Source organism: Oncorhynchus masou, chromosome 24 (assembly GCF_036934945.1).
Source record: "Oncorhynchus masou masou isolate Uvic2021 chromosome 24, UVic_Omas_1.1, whole genome shotgun sequence".
NCBI classification, from domain to species: Eukaryota; Metazoa; Chordata; class Actinopteri; order Salmoniformes; family Salmonidae; genus Oncorhynchus; species Oncorhynchus masou.
Window position 1 is genome coordinate 42,334,286 of NC_088235.1, and position 23,009 is coordinate 42,357,294.

The window sequence follows — 23,009 nt, forward strand, 5'->3', positions numbered from 1 at the left end:
ATTGTGATAGAGTATTAATGTGACATATATTCTTGCGATAGAGTATGTCTATTAATGTGAGATATATTATTGTGATAGAGTATGTCTATTAATGTGAAATATATTATTGTAATAGAGTATGTCTATTAATGTGACGTGTAATAGAGTATGTCTATTAATGTGACATATATTATTGTGATAGAGTATGTCTATTAATGTGACATATATTATTGTGATAGAGTATGTCTATTAATGTGACATATATTCTTGCGATAGAGTATGTCTATTAATGTGAGATATATTATTGTGATAGAGTATGTATATTAATGTGAAATATATTATTGTAATAGAGTATGTCTATTAATGTGAAATGTAATAGAGTATGTCTATTAATCTGACATATATTATTGTGATAGAGTATGTCTATTAATGTGACATGTAATAGAGTATGTCTATTAATGTGATAGAGTATGTCTATTAATGTGACATATATTATTGTAATAGAGTATGTCTATTAATGTGACATGTGATAGAGTATGTCTATTAATGTGACATGTAATAGAGTATGTCTATTAATGTGACATGTAATAGAGTATGTCTATTAATGTGACATATATTATTGTGATAGTATGTCTATTAATGTGACATATATTATTGTAATAGAGTATGCCTATTAATGTGACATGTAATAGAGTATGTCTATTAATGTGACATATTATTGTGATAGAGTATGTCTATTAATGTGACATGTAATAGAGTATTTCTATTAATGTGACATATATTATTGTGATAGAGTATGTCTATTAATGTGACATATATTATTGTAATAGAGTATGTCTATTAATGTGACATATATTATTGTGATAGAGTATGTCTATTAATGTGACATATATTATTGTGATAGAGTATGTCTATTAATGTGACATATATTATTGTGATAGAGTATGTCTATTAATGTGACATATATTATTGTGATAGAGTATGTCTATTAATGTGACATATATTATTGTGATAGAGTATGTCTATTAATGTGACATATATTATTGTGATAGAGTATGTCTATTAATGTGACATATATTATTGTAATAGAGTATGTCTATTAATGTGACATATATTATCGTGATAGAGTATGTCTATTAATGTGACATATATTATTGTAATAGAGTATGTCTGTTAATGTGACATATATTATTGTAATAAAGTATGTCTATTAATGTGACGATTTCTTCCCTTTCTCTCTCTTTCACAGTCCCATAGAATCCTGTCAGAATTTCTACAAAGATTTCACGTTACAGATCGACATGTTCTTCAATGTCTTCTTCCTCCTCTACTTTGGGCTGCGGGTATGTACTAAAGCCCTATTAAAACACACACACACACACACACACACACACACACACACACACACACACACACACACACACACACACACACACACACACACACACTACCTCTCTCTAAAGGCAGGAGATATATTGTCATAATACTGACTTGGTGTTCTCCCAAAGCCAGCGTTCCATTGGAGAAAAAGCCTGCCTGAAACCTTCAATGAATAAATAAAGTCCTAAGCTGCTTATGGCAGTCACGACTCCACATGAATCACATCACTGACTAAGATCTATTCACAAACAACATGCTGTATGTCAGGGGACGATGCTGGGAAACTGATCAAGCGGTTGGCCCTAGCCTGGTCTTTATGTTTTATAGAACTGAACAGTTCTAGTGGCAACTTTAGTTCAGTATGTCCAAGGTACTCTTTACATACACTATATGAAATTAAAATGCATGTATTATGTTGCTATATTGATAAGGTTGAAAATAAAACATGAACTATGCATGAACTCTATATAATACGAGGATTAGATAGACTTGCCATTTTTTTCATAATCGTGATCTTTATAAGATGATAATAGCGCATTACAAAGCGGTCATACATGCTCATGATAACTGTTATAATGCATTATATTTGCATAATAAGTCATTGTACTGTGAACTGAGGCGAGATATAGAAGCATATAGAGATATAGATGTATATAGAGATATACAAGAATTCATGTTGGTAACAAATTTAACCTGCAGCATGGACTTAAAGGAAAGTTTTACCAACATGAATGGTTACGTCTATGTCTCCCCTCAGTTCATAGCAAACAAAGATAAGTCTTATGATACATTATAACTGCATCAATTAGGGTTGTCACAATACCGTTATTGCGATACTATGAAGTAAGCAAGGAAAGAAAACATAAAGCAGAGTTTATTTATTGAAGAGTCCTACTGTCACATTTGACATAAAGTAGCTTTTTAAAGGACCTTAGAGTGTAGTCTTCTTTGTGTTTTCCAGGCATTAAGTGAGGTGTTACCGTTCTATTTCTTCTTCAGTTCATAGCAGCCAATGATAAGCTGTGGTTCTGGCTGGAGGTCAACTCAGTGGTGGACTTCTTCACTGTTCCTCCTGTCTTCGTATCGGTCTACTTGAATAGGAGCTGGCTGGGTAAGAATGGACCTTTTTCACTCTCCCTCTCTCTATATTTCTCTCCATCTCTCTACAATGACTCAGTGACTTAGAGCAGTGCGACAGAAGTCTTTCTGTGGTGAAGTATTGTACCTGAAATATGATGAATATGGTGTCATGACTAGAGGTCGACCGATTATGATTTTTCAACGCCGATACTGGTTATTGGAGGGCCCAAAAAAGTCAATACCGATTAATCGGCCGATTATTTAAAAAAAAAAAGTATTTGTAATAATGACAATGACAACAATACTGAATGAACACTAATTTTAACTTAATATAATACATCAATAAAATCAAATAAATAATTAAACATGTTCAATTTGGTTTAAATAATGCAAAAACAAAGTGTTGGAGAAGAAAGTAAAAGTGCAATATGTGCCATGTAAGAAAGCTAACATTTAAGCTCCTTGCTCAGAACATGGGAACATATGAAAGCTGGTGGTTCCTTTTAACATGAGTCTTCAATATTCTCAGGTAAGAAGTTTTAGGTTGTAGTTATTATAGGAATTATAGGACTATTTCTCTCTATACCATTTGTATTTCATATACCTTTGACTATTGGAAGTTCTTATAGGCACTTTAGTATTACCAGTATAACAGTATAGCTTCCGTCCCTCTCCTTGCCGCTACCTGGGTTTGTACCAGGAACACATCGACAACAGCCACCCTCGCTGCAGCATTACCCATGCAGAGCAAGGGGAACAACTACTCCAAGTCTCAGAGCGAGTGAGGTTTGAAATGCTATTAGCGCGCACCCCGCTAACTAGCTAGCCATTTCACATCGGTTACACCAGCCTAATCTCGGGAGTTGATAGGCTTGAAGTCATAAACAGCTCAATGCTTGAAGCATTGCGAAGAGCTGCTGGCAAAACCCACGAAAGTGCTGTTTGAATGAATGCTTACAAGCCTGCTGGTGCCTACCATCGCTCAGTCAGACTGCTCTATCAAATCATAGACTTAATTATAGCATAATAACACACAGAAATACGAGCCTTAGGTCATTAATATGGTCGAATCCGGAAACTATAATTTCCAAAACAAAACTTTATTCTTTCAGTGAAATACGGAACCATTCCGTATTTTATCTAACGGATGGCATCCCTAAGTCTAAATATTCCTGTTACATTGCACAACCTTCAATGTTATGTCATAATTACGTAAAATTCTGGCAAATTAGTTCGCAATGAGCCAGGCGGCCCAAAATGTTGCATATACCCTGACTCTGCGTGCAATGAACACAAGAGAAGTGACACAATTTCACCTGGTTAATATTGCCTGCTAACCTTTCTTTTAGCATTAATATGCAGGTTTAAAAATATGTACTTCTGTGTATTGATTTTAAGAAAGGCATTGATGTTTATGTTTAGGTACACGTTGGATCAATGACAGTCCTTTTTCGCGAATGAGCACAGCATCGATTATATGCAACGCAGGACACGCTAGATAAACTAGTAATATCATCAACCATGTGTAGTTATAACTAGTGATTATGATTGATTGATTGTTTTTTATAAGATAAGTTTAATCCTAGCTAGCAACTTACCTTGGCTTCTTACTGCATTCGCGTAACAGGCAGGCTCCTCGTGAGGCAGGTGGTTAGAGCGTTGGACTAGTTAACCGTAAGGTTGCAAGATTGAATACCTGAGCTGACACAGTAAAAATCTGTCGTTCTGCCCCTGAACAAGGCAGTTAACCCACCTTTCCTAGGCCATCATTGAAAATAAGAATGTGTTCTTAACTGACTTGCCTCGTTAAATAAAGTTGTAAAATAAAATCATAAAAATCAGCCTCCAAAAATCGGCCCTAATTAATCGGCCATTCCGATTCATGACACCTCTAAATTGACATCTATTGGACCTTCTCTGTGCAGTGTCCTCCACATTTAACAATAGGTGGAGCCTGGGAAACATACAATGGTCTGGATTGTGTCATGGCTTATTTTTCTCAGTAGGCTATGCAGTAGTAGCGTGGTGATGCTATTGTTAGCGTTAACTAGCTGTAGAATGATGAAAAAGGTTGATATGGTGGTCTATGACAGACTGGATTTAATAATTAGCCATTCTCTGCATTGCCACTAATTAAATATGTCGTCTGATGTAAAAAAAAGACCAGCCAATAGTGAGCGTTCCTGTGACATCAGGGAAGGTTACAATGGAGTACCAATTTGGTAAAAATGTTGGTGAAGTTGGCAATTTTATTCAGAAATATTTGGAGAAAAAAAACATTGTTTTGAGAAATAAATAAGGAGTTGCAATTTTAACTTTCTGAGAAGGTCCCTACTAACGTTCTTGGAATGCAGAAGTAACCAGATTGTTTACTGGGAGGAGGCTCTCCTCGGCAGTGAATCCTGAATCCTACTATCTGGGTCTAACCAGCCCCCTATTTCTGGAGGTATTTGAAAAGGCAACTGGTAGGAAAGCCATTGTTTTGAGATGGCCTAGATTTCCCTTTACTCACCATGAATATGCATTCATAAATTATGTATTTATTTATCTATCATCTATTCATACTGGGGAAGCCAGTGAGATGAAAAAATATATAATTTTACCACTGAGAATGTGTCAGATAGCACAGAAGAATACACCCTCGAAAAGCCCACTCGTGTCACACTGTGTTTGTGTTTGCATAGAGGCGGAATGACGCTTTCTGTGCGTCAGATAGTGTATTTTAGGGTCATCTGATTTTATACGGTCCCACACACACACCACGTAGCGTGTATTTCATGTGTGTTTATTGCTGTGTGATTGTGTGTTACTGTTACATGCCTCGGACTGAGACGTAGTCAGCAGATAATTGACCTGAATTAACAGGGTGGTATGCTTTTTTAATATTTTTTTTTATTTCACCTTTATTTAACCAGGTAGGCTAGTTGAGAACAAGTTCTCATTTGCAACTGCGACCTGGCCAAGATAAAGCATAGCAGTGTGAGCAGACAACACAGAGTTACACATGGAGTAAACAATTAACAAGTCAAATAACACAGTAGAAAAAAAGAGAATGTATATACATTGTGTGCAAAAGGCATGAGGAGGTAGGCGAATAATTACAATTTTGCAGATTAACACTGGAGTGATAAATGATCAGATGGTCATGTACAGGTAGAGATATTGGTGTGCAAAAGAGCAGAAAAGTAAATAAATAAAAACAGTATGGGGATGAGGTAGGTAAAATTGGGTGGGCTATTTACCGATAGACTTATGTACAGCTGCAGCGATCGGTTAGCTGCTCAGATAGCAGATGTTTGAAGTTGACGAGGGAGATAAAAGTCTCCAACTTCAGCAATTTTTGCAATTCGTTCCAGTCACAGGCAGCAGAGAACTGGAACGAAAGGCGGCCAAATGAGGTGTTGGCTTTAGAGATGATCAGTGAGATACACCTGCTGGAGCGCGTGCTACGGGTGGGTGTTGCCATCGTGACCAGTGAACTGAGATAAGGCGGAGCTTTACCTAGCATGGACTTGTAGATGACCTGGAGCCAGTGGGTCTGGCGGTGAATATGTAGCGAAGGCCAGCCGACTAGAGCATACAGGTCGCAGTGGTGGTTGGTATAAGGTGCTTTAGTAACAAAACGGATGGCACTGTGATAAACTGCATCCAGTTTGCTGAGTAGAGTGTTGGAAGCTATTTTGTAGATGACATCGCCGAAGTCGAGGATCGGTAGGATAGTCAGTTTTACTAGGGTAAGTTTGGCGGCGTGAGTGAAGGAAGCTTTGTTGCGGAATAGAACGCCGACTATACATTTGATTTTAGATTGGAGATGTTTGATATGTGTCTGGAAGGAGAGTTTACAGTCTAGCCAGACACCTAGGTACTTATAGATGTCCACATATTCTAGGTCGGAACCATCCAGGGTGGTGACGCTAGTCGGGCGTGCGGGTGCAGGCAGCGAACGGTTGACAAGCATGCATTTGATTTTACTAGCGTTTAAGAGCAGTTGGAGGCCACGGAAGGAGTGTTGTGTGGCATTGAAGCTTGTTTGGAGGTTAGCACAGTGTCCAAGGACTGGCCGGAAGTATACAGAATGGTGTCGTCTGCGTAGAGTTGGATCAGGGAATCGCCCGCAGCAAGAGCAACATCATTGATATATACCGAGAAAAGAGTCGGCCCGAGAATTGAACCCTGTGGCACCCCCATAGAGACTGCCAGAGGACCGGACAGCATGCCCTCCGATTTGACACACTGAACTCTGTCTGCAAAGTAGTTGGTGAACCAGGCAAGGCAGTCATCAGAAAAACCGAGGCTACTGAGTCTGCCGATAAGAGTATGGTGATTGACAGAGTCGAAAGCCTTGGCAAGGTCGATGAAGACGGCTGCACAGTACTGTCTTTTATCGATGGCGGTTATGATATCGTTTAGTACCTTGAGCGTGGCTGAGGTGCACCCGTGACCGGCTCGGAAACCAGATTGCACAGCGGAGAAGGTACGGTGGGATTCGAGATGGTTAGTGACCTGTTTGTTGACTTGGCTTTCGAAGACCTTAGATAGGCAGGGCAGGATGGATATAGGTCTGTAACAGTTTGGGTCCAGGGTGTCTCCCCCTTTGAAGAGGGGGATGACTGCGGCAGCTTTCCAATCCTTGGGGATCTCAGACGATATGAAAGAGAGGTTGAACAAGCTAGTAATAGGGGTTGCGACATTGGCGGCGGATAGTTTCAGAAATAGAGGGTCCAGATTGTCAAGCCCAGCTGATTTGTACGGGTCCAGGTTTTGCAGCTCTTTCAGAACATCTGCTATCTGGATTTGGGTAAAGGAGAACCTGGAGAGGCTTGGGCGAGTAGCTGCGGGTGGCGGAGCTGTTGGCCGAGGTTGGAGTAGCCAGGAGGAAGGCATGGCCAGCCGTTGAGAAATGCTTGTTGAAGTTTTCGATAATCATTGATTTATCGGTGGTGACCGTGTTACCTAGCTTCAGTGCAGTGGGCAGCTGGGAGGAGGTGCTCTTGTTCTCCATGGACTTCACAGTGTCCCAGAACTTTTTGGAGTTGGAGCTACAGGATGCAAATTTCTGCCTGAAGAAGCTGGCCTTAGCTTTCCTGACTGACTGCGTGTATTGGTTCCTGACTTCCCTGAACAGTTGCATATCGCGGGGACTATTCGATGCTATTGCAGTCCGCCACAGGATGTTTTATTGCTGGTCGAGGGCAGTCAGGTCTGGAGTGAACCAAGGGCTATATCTGTTCTTAGTTCTGCATTTTTTGAATGGAGCATGCTTATCTAAAATGGTGAAGAAGTTACTTTTAAAGAATGACCAGGCATCCTTAACTGACGGGATGAGGTCAATGTCTTTCCAGGATACCCGGGCCAGGTCGATTAGAAAGGCCTGCTCGCAGAAGTGTTTTAGGGAGCGTTTGACAGTGATGAGGGGTGGTGATCGCTGAGATCCTGGTTGAAGACAGCGGAGGTGTAGTTGGAGGACCAGTTGGTCAGGATGACGTCTATGAGGGTGCCCTTGTTTACAGATTTAGGGTTGTACCTGGTGGGTTCCTTGATGATTTGTGTGAGATTGAGGGCATCTAGCTTAGATTGTAGGACTGCCGGGGTGTTAAGCATATCCCAGTTTAGCTCACCTAACAGAACAAACTCTGAAGCTAGATGGGGGGCGATCAATTCACAAATGGTGTCCAGGGCACAGCTGGGAGCTGAGGGAGGTCGGTAGCAGGCGGCAACAGTGAGAGACTTATTTCTGGAGAGAGTAATTTTTAAAATTAGTAGTTCGAACTGTTTGGGTATGGACCTGGAAAGTATGACATTACATCTCTGCAGTAGACTGCAACTCCTCCCCCTTTGGCAGTTCTATCTTGACAGAAAATGTTATAGTTGGGTATGGAAATCTCAGAATTTTTGGTGGCCTTCCTGAGCCAGGATTCAGACACGGCAAGGACATCAGGGTTGGCAGAGTGTGCTAAAGCAGTGAGTAAAACAAACTTAGGGAGGAGGCTTCTGATGTTGACATGCATGAAACCAAGGCTTTTTCGATCACAGAAGTCAACAAATGAGGGTGCCTGGGGACATGCAGGGCCTGGGTTTACCTCCACATCACCCGATGAACAGAGGAGGAGTAGTATGGGGGTGCGGCTTAAGGCTATCAAAACTGGTCGCCTAGAGCGTTGGGGACAAAGAATAAAAGGAGCAGATTTCTGGGTATGGTAGAATATATTCAGGGCATAATGCGCAGACAGGGGTATGGTGGGGTGCGGGTACAGTGGAGGTAAGCCCAGGCACTGGGTGATGATAAGAGAGGTTGTATCTCTGGACATGCTGGTTGTAATGGGTGAGGTCACCGCATGTGTGGGAGGTGGGACAAAGGAGGTATCAGGGGTATGAAGAGTGGAACTTGGGGCTCCATTGTAAACTAAAACAATGATAACTAACCTGAACAACAGTATACAAGGCATATTGACATTTGAGAGAGACATACAGAGAGGCATACAGTAATCACAGGTGTTGATTGGGAGAGCTAGCTAAAACAGTAGGTGAGACAACAACAGCTAATCAGCTAGCACAACAACAGCAGGTAAATGGTGTTGACTAGGCAGAGAGGGTCGGATTAACTACACACAGAGCCTGAGTGCGGCTGGGGCCGACAGATAAAACATAAACAAGCAGAATGGAGTACCGTGATTAATGAACAGTCCAGCAGGCATCAGCTATGTAGCCAAGTGATCACAGTGTCCAGGGGGCAGCAGTGGATGGGACAGGGAAGCTAGACTGGCGAGTATTATCCAGGTTTAAAAAAATAAAAAATAAAAACTGGCTGGTTGTGCAGAAGGTAAAAGCCGCTAGCAGTGGCTAACAATGACTAAATAGCTTGTAGCTAGTTATCTGGTTAGCTTCTGGAGGTTCTTGAATGTGTTCTAAAAATTAAAAATAATAGCGATTCCGTATCACATTGGGTGAGGCAGGTTACTGGAAGGTATAATCGAATTAAAAATCGAAAAGAGATTGAAAGTAAATATGGGTCCAGTGAGTGGTTGGGCTGGCTGGGGACGCGGTGATTCAGACAGTTAGCAGGCCTGTGCTAACAAGCTAAAAGTTAGTAGGCCGGGGCTAACAAGCAACTCTATTGAGTTGAGATCCAGTGGCAAGGCAAGTTGACAGAATTGTAATGGCTTCACTGTAATCAATAGAGATGGATCCATAATCAGTGATTTGTCTTTGTTTTGATGTCCATCAAGACTATTTCCATCTCACTAATTCTGTTTTGCCGTCTGTTTGAGAGGCAAACAATGACGCTGTTAACAGTTTTACATCAATCCCTGTGGACTCATTCAGTTTTCTCTCTCTGTGTGACTAAAAGCTATGACACACACACGCACGCACACACGCACGCACGCACGCACGCACGCACGCACGCACGCACGCACACACACACACACACACACACACACACACACACACACACACACACACACACACACACACACACACACACACACACACACACACACACACACACACACACACACTACCAGTTGTTCTCATGGAACTGCCTGAGAAACTTCCAGTGGTTTTCTTTAACAAGAGAACCACTGGACCCCATTACTGAAAATAAAATTAAAGGAGGTTCTGCACTGCAGTAACATTTGACATTTTAGTCATTTAGCAGACACTCCTATCCAGACCGTCTTACAGTAGTGAGTGCTTAAATGTTAATTATTTTCACACTGGTACCCGTGGGAATCAAACCCACAACGCTGGTGTTGCTCTACCAACTGAGCCACAGGAGAGGGTTCTCCATCTATCCTCCTCTATGTATTTCTCATTTCACAGTAATGTTCATTCCCATTTTGCAATTTGTCCGTTAATTAAGAGGGTAGAGAAACGTGTGGCTAATGCAAAAAGGACATGCAGTGTTCCTCCTGGAAATAAGACATCATCTTCTTAAATGACTTGAAGTGGGTGTCCCTCCCATGAGAGAGAGGGCCATAGCCAGGCTAGTGGTGTTGATTAGCTGTAGTGGTGGCTGGTGGCACTTTAAATGGGGAAGACTGGCTCATAGTAATGACTGGAACGGAATTATTGGAATGGTCTCAAACACATCCATTCATTATTTGTGAACCGTCTTCCTCTCACCAGCCTCCTCTGATTAGTGCTTTGAAAGATGTTAGCTTGCTGTTAGCCCCAGAGCCCCAACCCTTCCACCCCATCTACACAAGTCATTTCAGTCCTACTAGGGCTTCACTCTAGAAAGAACAGAGCTTGCGGAGGATGGTAAGGCAGCTTTGAAATGATAGTGTAGGGTCCTGTGGAAAAATAGGAGTAACTACATGTGTATAGACCTTATAATACGATGCAAGGGTAAAAAGAAATACATGCAAATGCCCCCATAGAAGAAGATATAAGCAGTGTTGTAAAAGCTCAACCTCGATTTTAAAATTAAAGCCATATGACATAATATCCCATATTACTTCCACACACAGACAACTGGAGCCAATGTACCATCCATATCTCGCCAAATGACATATCCTCATCACTACTGCCCTCTGTTGGTGGTGTTAGTGTACTGTCTGTTTTGATCTCTGAAGCCTTGTGCTCTGCTTACTGACTCTAGTAAAGTATCTGTGTGTGCATTCCCCTTAGTCCTCTAGTGTGTGTGTGTGCGGGGGGGCTATAATCCTTACTGGCTGGACAGGGTATTATCCATGTTGTAACATGGTCATCCCTAGGCTGCTGATTGATAAAAGGCTCCAGTGTGTGTTTCTACTGTCAGTCATGTGACAGAGGGGAGGGGGCTTGGCAGTGCACATACCCACAGATTTGGATTATGTTACATGCAGTGTTGTTGCATGTGTAGCAGATGCGGGCTATTTAGCATATGCTAGTAGCCATCATGCAGTGATGTCACCTGCCCAACAAGAACCAATGGCAGTGGTAGGGAAACGGTTAGCACATTAGCTTCGGGAATACTTAGTGTTGACATGAGTTCGGATTCGATGTGGCTCCTCCAACTACCCAGAGCGATTTGTTTACTCCTGTCCTCTTTCTGTACCTCTTCAGTAGTACAGATGGCTCTATTGCTCTGAGTTGAAATCAATACAAATCAAATCAAGTTGTATTTGTAAGGTGTAGACTTTACAGTTAAATGTTTACTTACAAGCCCTTAACCAACAATGAAGTTCAAAAAATAGAGTTAAGAAAATATTTACTAAATAAACTAAAGTAATTTAAAAAATTTAAAAAGTAACACAATAAAATAACAATAACGAGACTATATACAGGGGGTACAGAGTCAATGTGCGGGTGTACAGGTTAGTTGAGGTAATTTGTACATGTAGGTAGGGGTAAAGTGACTATGCATAGATAATAAACAGTGAGTAGCAGCAATGTAAAAACAAAGGGGGGGAGGGTCAATGTAAATAGTCTGGGTAGCCATTTGATTAATTGTTCAGCAGTCTTGTGGCTTGGGGATAGAAGCTGTTAAGGAGCCTTTTGGACCAAGACTTGGCGCTCCGGTACCATTTCAGAAACTTGTCCCGAAGCCATTCCTGCATTGTCGGGTTAGAAGGTGATCCATCGCCCCAGTCTGAGGTTTTGAGCACTCTGGAGCAGGTTTACATCAAGGATCTCTACTGTACTTTGCTCAGTTATCGTTGCCTTGATCCTGACTTGTCTCCCAGTTCCCACCCCTGAAAAACATCCCCACAGCATGATAATGCCATCACCATACTTCACCGTAAGCATGGAGGCAGGTTTCCTCCAGAGGTGGGGCTTGGCATTCAGGCCAATGAGTTCAATCTTGGTTTCATCAGACCGAAAAATCTTGTTTCTCATGGTCTGTTAGTCTTTAGGTGCCTTTTCGCAAACTCTAAGTGGGCTGTCATGTGCCATTTACTGAGGAGTGACTTCCGTCTGGTCACTCTACCATAAAGACCTGATTGGTAGAGGGCTGCAGAGATGGTTGTCCTTCTGGAAGGTTTTCCCATCTCTACAGAGGAACTCTAGAGTGACCATTGGGTTCTTGGTCACCTCCCTGACCAAGGACTTCTCCCCTGATTGCTCAGTTTGGCTGGACAGCCAGCTCTAAGAAGAGTCTTGGTGGTTCCAACCTTCTATTTAAGAACGATGGAAGCCACTGTGTACTTGGGGACCTTCAATGCTGTAAACATTTTTTAGTATCCTTCCCCAGATCTGTGCCTCGACACAATCCTGTCTTGGAGCTCTACGGACAATTCTTTCAACCTCATGGCTTGGGTTTTGCTCTGACATGCAGTGTCAACTGTGGGATCTTATATAGACAGGTGCCTTTCCAAATCATGTTCAATCAATTGAATTTACCACAGGTGGACTCCAATCAAGTTGTAGAAACACCTCAAGGATGATCAATGGAAACAGGATGCACCTGAGCTCAATTTCGAGTCTCATAGCAAAGGGTCTGAATATGTATGTAAATATGGTATTTCTGTTTTTAATTTGCATATGTTATGTACACCTCTTGCAGGAGGGAATGCAACGCCCTGCTACACTCAACTCCTCGTGGAGTGAAAGAGGTATGCGATTGTAGGTGCTGGTAAAGATGACAGAGGCAGAGAATATTACCGTTTACTGGGAATTTATTTTCTTAACACGGCAATGTGGGGGAAAGGGGCTGAACGGAACCAAAGCAAAGAAAGTTTAAGTTTAAGAGCCCTCTCCTACCTTACTTGCCTAACCTTAAAGCAACCTGGTGCGCTAACCAAAATACAGGGGTTGGTCCACCCAGGTCTTACCTAGGTTCCATAGACAGAGTACATACTACGGGTATTTTTTTTATTTTTTTAATTTTACCTTTATTTTACTAGGCAAGTCAGTTGAGAACAAATTCTTATTTTCAATGACGGCCTAGGAACAGTGGGTTAACTGCCTGTTCAGGGGCAGAATGACAGATTTGTACCTTGTCAGCTTGGGGGTTTGAACTTGCAACCTTTCGGTTACTAGTCCAACGCTCTAACCACTAGGCTACCCTGCCCACAGGCCTCTTGCCTAAGCACTACAAGGTGCCTTCCCCTTCACCCCTGGGAACAAATGAAACAGAATAATACAAACTTAAAGTGAACAATTTCAATAATCGCAAAAACAGTGTCCTTTGTCATACACATACCTCAGAAGTAACGGCTACAAAATACATAACAAAAACTGTCCCTGAACAACAACCAACACAGGACAAAGAAGCTCCCTCTTTCCTAACAAAGGAACACTGGCTTTTAAAGCTGCCGAAGGAGTCGGTAATTGTAGACAGCTGTATCCCCTGACCAGAGGGCGGGTCAAAGCTCCAATCTGCAATGGGCCCGACCAATCAGCTGCTTAGGGGAATCCAGGAAGCCATTTCCTGAAACATATACAAACACATACAAACCCAAAACAACACAGAAACTGGGGAATGTAACAGCATACATTACTAAAAACCTGTTTTCGCTTTGTCATTATGGGGTATTTTGTGTAGATTGCTGAGGATATTTTGGTATTTAATCCATTTTAAAATAAGGCTGTAACATAACAAAATGTTGAAAATGTCAAGGGGTCTGAATACTTTCCAAATGCACTGTATTGATGAAGCCGTTGACTGAGGTGGTACACTCCTCATTGCCATTGGATGAATTCTGTAACATATTCCAGTCTCTGCTAGCAAAACAGTCCTGTAGCTTAGCATCTGCATCATCTGACCTCTTCTGTATTGAGAGAGTCGCTGGTACTTACTGCTTTAGTTTTCACTTGTGAGTAGGAATCAGGAGGATAGAATTATGGTCAGATTTGCCAAATGGAGGGCAAGGGAGAGCTTTGTATGCATCTCTGTGTGTGGAGTAAAGGTGGTCTAGAGTTTTTTTCCCCCTCTGGTTGGACATGTGACATGCTGGTAGAAATGAGGTAAAATGGATTTAAGTTTGCCTGCATTAAAGTCCCCGGCCACTAGGAGTGCCAAGATGAGCATTTTCTTGTTTGCTTATGGCCTTATACAGCTCGTTGAGTGAGGTCTTAGTGCCAGCATCGGTTTGTGAATGGTAAATATAGATGGTGTGGTCTACAGCTTGTAATGAGGTACTCTCGAGACTTCCTTAATATTAGACATTGCGCACCAGCTGTTATTGACAAATAGACACTCACCCCCACCCCTCGTCTTACCAGCTGTCCTGTCCTGCCAATGCACGGAAACCCCAGCCAAATGTATATTATTCATGTCGTCGTTCAGCTACGACTCATGAAGCATAAGATTTGACAGTTTTTAATGTCCCATTGGTAGGACAGTCTCGAACACAGATCATCCAGTTTATTCTCCAGTGATTGCACGTTGGCCAATTAAACAGATGGTAGAGGCTGGTTACCCACTCGGCGACAAATTCTAATAAGGCACAAATTCTAATAAGGCACCCCGATCTCCACCCCCTGTATTTCCGTCTTTTCTTCACATGAATAAGGGGGATTTGGGCCTGGTCTCGGAGAAGCAGTATGTCCTTTGCTTTGGACTCATAAAAAAAACAATTTGTCCAGTTCGAGGTGAGTAATCGCTGTTCTGATATCCAGAAACTATTTTCGGTCATCAGAGATGGTAGCAGCAACATTATGTACTAAATAGGTTAGGTTAGGAGCCCGTAAAATGGCAGCCATCCCCTCCGGCGCCATTATTATCCACAAACCTCCATTCCTCTTTATCCCAGTGTACTATAGATACTGTCCACCCATCTGATATCTGCTAGTGACAGCACGGCACTTGTGATTAAATACAGATTATTACTTCACCTCTCGCTCTAAATCCCTGGATTGCTTCAGGCAGTTTTAAAAACTCCTCACCTCTGAACACTGCACCTTATTGGTGGTTGAAAATCCACATGACTCTCTGTAGGTACAACAAAGAGGCCAAAATGAAATCTGTTTGGGCTGTTCAGATTATTAACACAATGACAATACAGGGATAGAGCCTCTATTGTATCACAGTTCAGATCAGACCAGGATACAATTTGTACTAGACAGGTACAGAGTCTTGGTGTCTGTTTACCTGACTGTCACTCAGTCTGTCTGCTGTTCTCTTAAGCCTGCATAGTGCTTGATTCTGGACCTTTTAGTCAGGTTTTTCTATACACGGATTTCTGGTGGAAACTGACCTTTTGGAACCTTGGCGAAGGTTATTCACCGGCACTGGGGTTGTGCCTTGTCTTAGCTTTGGGAGTGTTTTGGTTTATCTCTTTCATTCTACCTGGAAAAACTCAACTTGTCTATCTTCTAAAGAAGAACAATAATCTTTTTGAATCCATTGCCTTCTTCAAGAACTTCGTCTTCATCTCTTCCTTTGAGACACTCTTGAATTAACAGTGTTGGACCTTAGAACTGAAGAACTACAGCTTGGTCCCACTTTACAGAAAGACAAGGACCCTAAACAGAAACTACCTGACACACTACAATAGATAACTAAGTATCTGTGATCGGTAGCGATGATCCCTACTAAGCTTCTGATGTACCGGGGTCCACGCGGTTGCGCCCCTCGCTCCGAGGCTCGTGGAGACACGTTCAGGCGTAGGAAATCGTGTGGAGAGTTGTTTCAGAAAGGGTACAGGGTGAGGTTGGGGCCGCACGGGATGGCTATGGAGAAGGAGAGGCAGAAGAGACCATATCTTGGTCTCTGGACCTCTCTGAGCTTTCTCTGCAAATGGGGTAAGAATAAAGATCTAGTGCCATAGTTACTCTGTGGGGTAAGAATAAAGATCTAGTGCCATAGTTACTCTGTGGGGTAAGAATAATGATCTAGTGCCATAGTTACTCTGTAGGGTAAGAATAATGATCTAGTGCCATAGTTACTCTGTGGGGTAAGAATAATGATCTAGTGCCATAGTTACTCTGTAGGGTAATAATAATGATCTAGTGCCATAGTTACTCTGTAGGGTAAGAATAAAGATCTAGTGACATAGTTACTCTGTAGGGTAAGAATAAAGATCTAGTGACATAGTTACTCTGTAGGGTAAGAATAATGATCTAGTGCCATAGTTACTCTGTAGGGTAAGAATAAAAATCTAGTGACATAGTTACTCTGTAGGGTAAGAATAAAGATCTAGTGCCATAGTTACTCTGTAGGGTAAGAATAATGATCTAGTGCCATAGTTACTCTGTAGGGTAAGAATAAAGATCTAGTGCCATAGTTACTCTGTAGGGTAAGAATAATGATCTAGTGCCATAGTTACTCTGTGGGGTAAGAATAAAGATCTAGTGCCATAGTTACTCTGTAGGGTAAGAATAATGATCTAGTGCCATAGTTACTCTGTGGGGTAAGAATACAGATCTAGTGCCATAGTTACTCTGTAGGGTAAGAATAATGATCTAGTGCCATAGTTACTCTGTAGGGTAAGAATAATGATCTAGTGCCATAGTTACTCTGTAGGGTAAGAATAATGATCTAGTGCCATAGTTACTCTGTAGGGTAAGAATAAAGATCTAGTGACATAGTTACTCTGTAGGGTAAGAATAAAGATCTAGTGCCATAGTTACTCTGTAGGGTAAGAATGGTAGAATATATGGGGTCTGGGTCATGTTCAAACAGTCTGGCTCGTCCAGTATATGCTTCCTTTCCAAATGGGGTGACAATAGAGATCCATGGGGCAATAGTCAAACTGTGGTCCTGTCTGTTTAACATAGTTTATACAAATAGGAATCACAATCTGCACTTCCTCTTAAAATGAGATAAGAATGGTAGAACATGGGGTCTGGGCCATGTTCAAAGAATTTATCTAGTTATCTCCAAATGCGGTAAGGACTAAGGTCTGGGAAGGGTATGGAGTCTCTCATTGTGGTTATGATTCTTATTCTTTACTCTGCAGTGTGGTTCCAATGGCTTAGTATGTTGGGGGGGTGATGGTAGCATCTGGGTTGTGGGTTTGATTCCCGCGTGGCCCGTGTATACAGATATTTGTGGTACTGTAGCTGTTACGTGTGATGAGGCGGCTTGCAGTTTGATGTGTTGTATGGTCTTGCTGCATGATAGTTCCAAGCACTTTCTCACTGTACGCAGGAGTGAACTATTTTGTTTACAGATGTCTCCACCAGTTGAGGCTGGTGTGAGGAGCTATAGGAGGAGATGCTCGTAATGGCTGGAATGGAATAAATGGAATGATATCAAACATATGGAAACCACATGTTTTACCCCGTTCCGTTTATTCCAGTCCAGCCATTATAATGAGCCTGTCCTCCTATTGTTCCTCCCACCAGCCTCCACTGGTATCAACCATGAATTAAACTATGAACAGATACCCAAAAATACAAAGAGATTTGAAAAATACAAAGATAAGTAACTGTTTAACATCGCCCTGCCCTGTTAATCTCAGTCACTACTAGTGTAAATTATTCCATCCAGAATAAATAGAAATACACATTGGTATGCATGGCACACACACACACACACACACACACACACACACACACACACACACACACACACACACACACACACACACACACACACACACACACACACACACACACACACACACACACACATGCACACACGCACACACGGTATTTCAGAGCAGGGAATATATTGGTGTTATGTAAACTGGCATTGAGGCAGGTGTTGCATTGTTTCTCTAACCCCTGGACTCAGACACATGTAGGACACTCAGTTTACAGTACATGACACTACTGTACTGTATATAGGCCTATTTTACAGTATATCCTCCTTATAGGCGACAGGCCACGCTAAACCACTATCCTTTTATGTATGATTATTAACCTTTTAACCTTTATTAACCTTTTATTAACCTTTAACCTCTCCCTCTCTCTCTCTCTCTCTCTCTCTCAGGCTTAAGATTCCTGAGAGCCTTGAGATTGATACAGTTCTCAGAAATTTTACAGTTTTTGAATATCTTAAAAACAAGGTAAGTATAGGGCTTTCATTGGACGACCGCCACCACTCCAGCACGGTAGCACCACAACAACTATCTACAGAATCCATCTGACATAGAAGCTCGGGGTCAGGTTTGCTCTCTAGACACTCTCTGGACACTGCTGTAACACTTTATTTTACAGTCCTGTTCCAGGCTTATACTAACACATTTAAATTTATGTGGTAACAACTCTTCAAAGCATGCATTGAGCATTTGTAGTAGCTCCCTGGTATAAATGTTACATATAGTAGCTCCCTGGTATAAATGTTACATATAGTAGCTCCCTGGTATAACGGTTACATATAGTATACTCCCTGGTACAAATTTTACATATAGTATACTCGCTGGTATAAATGTTACATATAGTATACTCCCTGGTACAACTTTTACATATAGTATACTCCCTGGTATAAATGTTACATATAGTATAATCCCTGGTATAAATGTTGCATATAATATACTCCCTGGTATAAATGTTGCATATAGTAGCTCCCTGGTATAAATGTTACATATAGCATACTCCATGGTATAAATGTTGCATATAATATACTCCCTGGTATAAATGTTACATATAGTAGCTCCCTGGTATAAATGTTACATATAGTATACTCCCTGGTACAAATGTTACATATAGTATACTCCCTGGTATAAATGTTGCATACAGTATCTCCCTGGTATAAATGTTACAGATAGTATACTCCCTGGTATAAATGTTACAGATAGTATACTCCCTGGTATAAATGTTACATATAGTATACTCCCTGGTATAAATGTTACATATAGTATACTCCCTGGTATAAGTGTTACATATAGTAGCTCCCTGGTATAAATGTTACATATAGTTTCTCCCTGGTATAAATGTTACATATAGTATACTCCATGGTATAAATGTTACATATAGTATACTCCCTGGTATCAATGTTACATATAGTATCTCCCTGGTATAAGTGTTACAGATAGTATACTCCCTGGTATAAATGTTACATATAGTATACTCCCTGGTATAAATGTTACATATAGTTTCTCCCTGGTATAAATGTTACAGATAGTATACTCCCTGGTATAAATGTTACATATAGTATACTCCCTGGTATAAGTGTTACATATAGTAGCTCCCTGGTATACATTTTACATATAGTATACTCCCTGGTATAAATGTTACATATAGTATACTCCCTGGTATAAATGTTACATATAGTATACTCCCTGGTACAAATGTACATATAGTATACTCCCTGGTATATATGTTACATATACTATCTCCCTGGTATAAATGTTACAGATAGTATACTCCCTGGTATAAATGTTACAGATAGTATACTCCCTGGTATAAATGTTACATATAGTATCTCCCTGGTATAAATGTTACATATAGTATACTCCCTGGTATAAATGTTACATATAGTATACTCCCTGGTATAAATGTTACATATAGTAGTTCCCTGGTATAAATGTTACATATAGTATACTCCCTGGTATAAATGTTACAGATAGTATACACCCTGGTATAAATGTTACATATAGTATACTCCCTGGTATATATGTTACATATAGTATACTCCCTGGTATAAATGTTACATATAGTATACTCCCTGGTATAAATGTTACATACAGTATCTCCCTGGTATAAATGTTACAGATAGTATACTCCCTGGTATAAATGTTACAGATAGTATACTCTCTGGTATAAATGTTACATATAGTATCTCCCTGGTATAAATGTTACGTATAGTATACTCCCTGGTACAAATGTTACATATAGTATACTCCCTGGTATAAATGTTACATATAGTAGTTCCCTGGTATAAATGATACATATTGTATCTCCCTGGTATAAATGTTACATATAGTATACTCCCTGGTACAAATGTTACATATAGTATACTCCCTGGTATAAATGTTACATATAGTAGTTCCCTGGTATAAATGTTACATATAGTAGTTCCCTGGTATAAATGTTACATATAGTATACTCCCTGGTACAAATTTTACATATATTATACTCCCTGGTATAAATGTTACAGATAGTATACTCCCTGGTATAAATGTTACATATAGTATACTCCCTGGTATATATGTTACATATAGTATACTCCATGGTATAAATGTTACATATAGTATACTCTCTGGTATAAATGTTACATATAGTATCTCCCTGGTATAAATGTTACGTATAGTATACTCCCTGGTATAAATGATACATATTGTATCTCCCTGGTATAAATGTTACATATAGTATACTCCCTGGTATAAATGATACATATTGTATCTCCCTGGTATAAATGTTACATATAGTAGTTCCCTGGTATAAATGATACATATTGTATCTCCCTGGTATAAATGTTACATATAGTATACTCCCTGGTACAAATGTTACATATAGTATACTCCCTGATATAAATGTTACATATAGTAGTTCCCTGGTATAAATGTTACATATAGTAGTTCCCTGGTATAAATGTTACATATAGTATACTCCCTGGTACAAATTTTACATATATTATACTCCCTGGTATAAATGTTACAGATAGTATACTCCCTGGTATAAATGTTACATATAGTATACTCCCTGGTATATATGTTACATATAGTATACTCCATGGTATAAATGTTACATATAGTATACTCCCTGGTATAAATGTTGCATACAGTATCTCCCTGGTATAAATGTTACAGATAGTATACTCCCTGGTATAAATGTTACATATAGTATACTCCCTGGTATAAATGTTACATATAGTATCTCCCTGGTATAAATGTTACATATAGTATATTCCCGGGTATAAATGTTACATATAGTATACTCCCTGGTATAAATGTTGCATACAGTATCTCCCTGGTATAAATGTTACAGATAGTATACTCCCTGGTATAAATGTTACATATAGTATACTCCCTGGTATAAATGTTACATATAGTATACTCCCTGGTATAAATGTTACATATAGTATCTCCCTGGTATAAATGTTACATATAGTATATTCCCGGTATAAATGTTACATATAGTATACTCCCTGCTATAAATGTTACATATAGTATCTCCCTGGTATAAGTGTTACAGATAGTATACTCCCTGGTATAAATGTTACATATTGTATACTCCCTGGTACAAATTTTACATATAGTATACTCCCTGGTATAAATGTTACATATAGTATACTCCCTGGTACAAATGTACATATAGTATACTCCCTGGTATATATGTTACATATAGTATACTCCCTGGTATAAATGTTACATATAGTATACTCCCTGGTATAAATGTTACGTATAGTATCTCCCTGGTATAAATGTTCCAGATAGTTTACTCCCTGGTATAAATGTTACATATAGTATACTCCCTGGTATAAATGTTACGTATAGTATACTCCTGGTATAAATGTTACATACAGTATCTCCCTGGTATAAATGTTACAGATAGTATACTCCCTGGTATAAATGTTACAGATAGTATACTCTCTGGTATAAATGTTACATATAGTATCTCCCTGGTATAAATGTTATGTATAGTATACTCCCTGGTATAAATGTTACATATAGTATCTCCCTGGTATAAATGTTACATATAGTATACTCCCTGGTATAAATGATACATATTGTATCTCCCTGGTATAAATGTTACATATAGTATACTCCCTAGTACAAATGTTACATATAGTATACTCCCTGGTATAAATGTTACATATAGTAGTTCCCTGGTATAAATGATACATATTGTATCTCCCTGGTATAAATGTTACATATAGTATACTCCCTGGTACAAATGTTACATATAGTATACTCCCTGGTATAAATGTTACATATAGTAGTTCCCTGGTATAAATGTTACATATAGTAGTTCCCTGGTATAAATGTTACATATAGTATACTCCCTGGTACAAATTTTACATATATTATACTCCCTGGTATAAATGTTACAGATAGTATACTCCCTGGTATAAATGTTACATATAGTATACTCCCTGGTATATATGTTACATATAGTATACTCCATGGTATAAATGTTACATATAGTATACTCTCTGGTATAAATGTTACATATAGTATCTCCCTGGTATAAATGTTACGTATAGTATACTCCCTGGTATAAATGATACATATTGTATCTCCCTGGTATAAATGTTACATATAGTATACTCCCTGGTATAAATGATACATATTGTATCTCCCTGGTATAAATGTTACATATAGTAGTTCCCTGGTATAAATGATACATATTGTATCTCCCTGGTATAAATGTTACATATAGTATACTCCCTGGTACAAATGTTACATATAGTATACTCCCTGATATAAATGTTACATATAGTAGTTCCCTGGTATAAATGTTACATATAGTAGTTCCCTGGTATAAATGTTACATATAGTATCTCCCTGGTATAAATGTTACAGATAGTATACTCCCTGGTACAAATGTACATATAGTATACTCCCTGGTATATATGTTACATATAGTATACTCCCTGGTATAAATGTTACATATAGTATACTCCCTGGTATAAATGTTACGTATAGTAGTTCCCTGGTATAAATGTTACATATAGTATACTCCCTGGTATAAATGTTACATATAGTAGTTCCCTGGTATAAATGTTACATATAGTATACTCCCTGGTATAAATGTTACATATAGTATACTCCCTGGTACAAATGTACATATAGTATACTCCCTGGTATATA

At 39.7% G+C, this 23,009-nt stretch overlaps 1 protein-coding gene across 8 annotated transcripts in view; it reads left to right on the top strand.

Annotated features, from left to right (window-relative positions):
• Positions 1-23,009, top strand: part of kcnma1a (potassium large conductance calcium-activated channel, subfamily M, alpha member 1a) — a 322,881-nt gene that overhangs the window by 209,617 nt on the left and 90,255 nt on the right. For all 8 annotated transcript variants that reach the window (XM_064933978.1, XM_064933974.1, XM_064933979.1 and 5 more), the window contains exons 4-6: positions 1,229-1,322; positions 2,359-2,470; positions 18,245-18,320. In XM_064933978.1, coding sequence (XP_064790050.1) covers positions 1,229-1,322; positions 2,359-2,470; positions 18,245-18,320 — 282 coding nt within the window. The remainder of the gene's footprint in view (positions 1-1,228; positions 1,323-2,358; positions 2,471-18,244; positions 18,321-23,009) is intronic.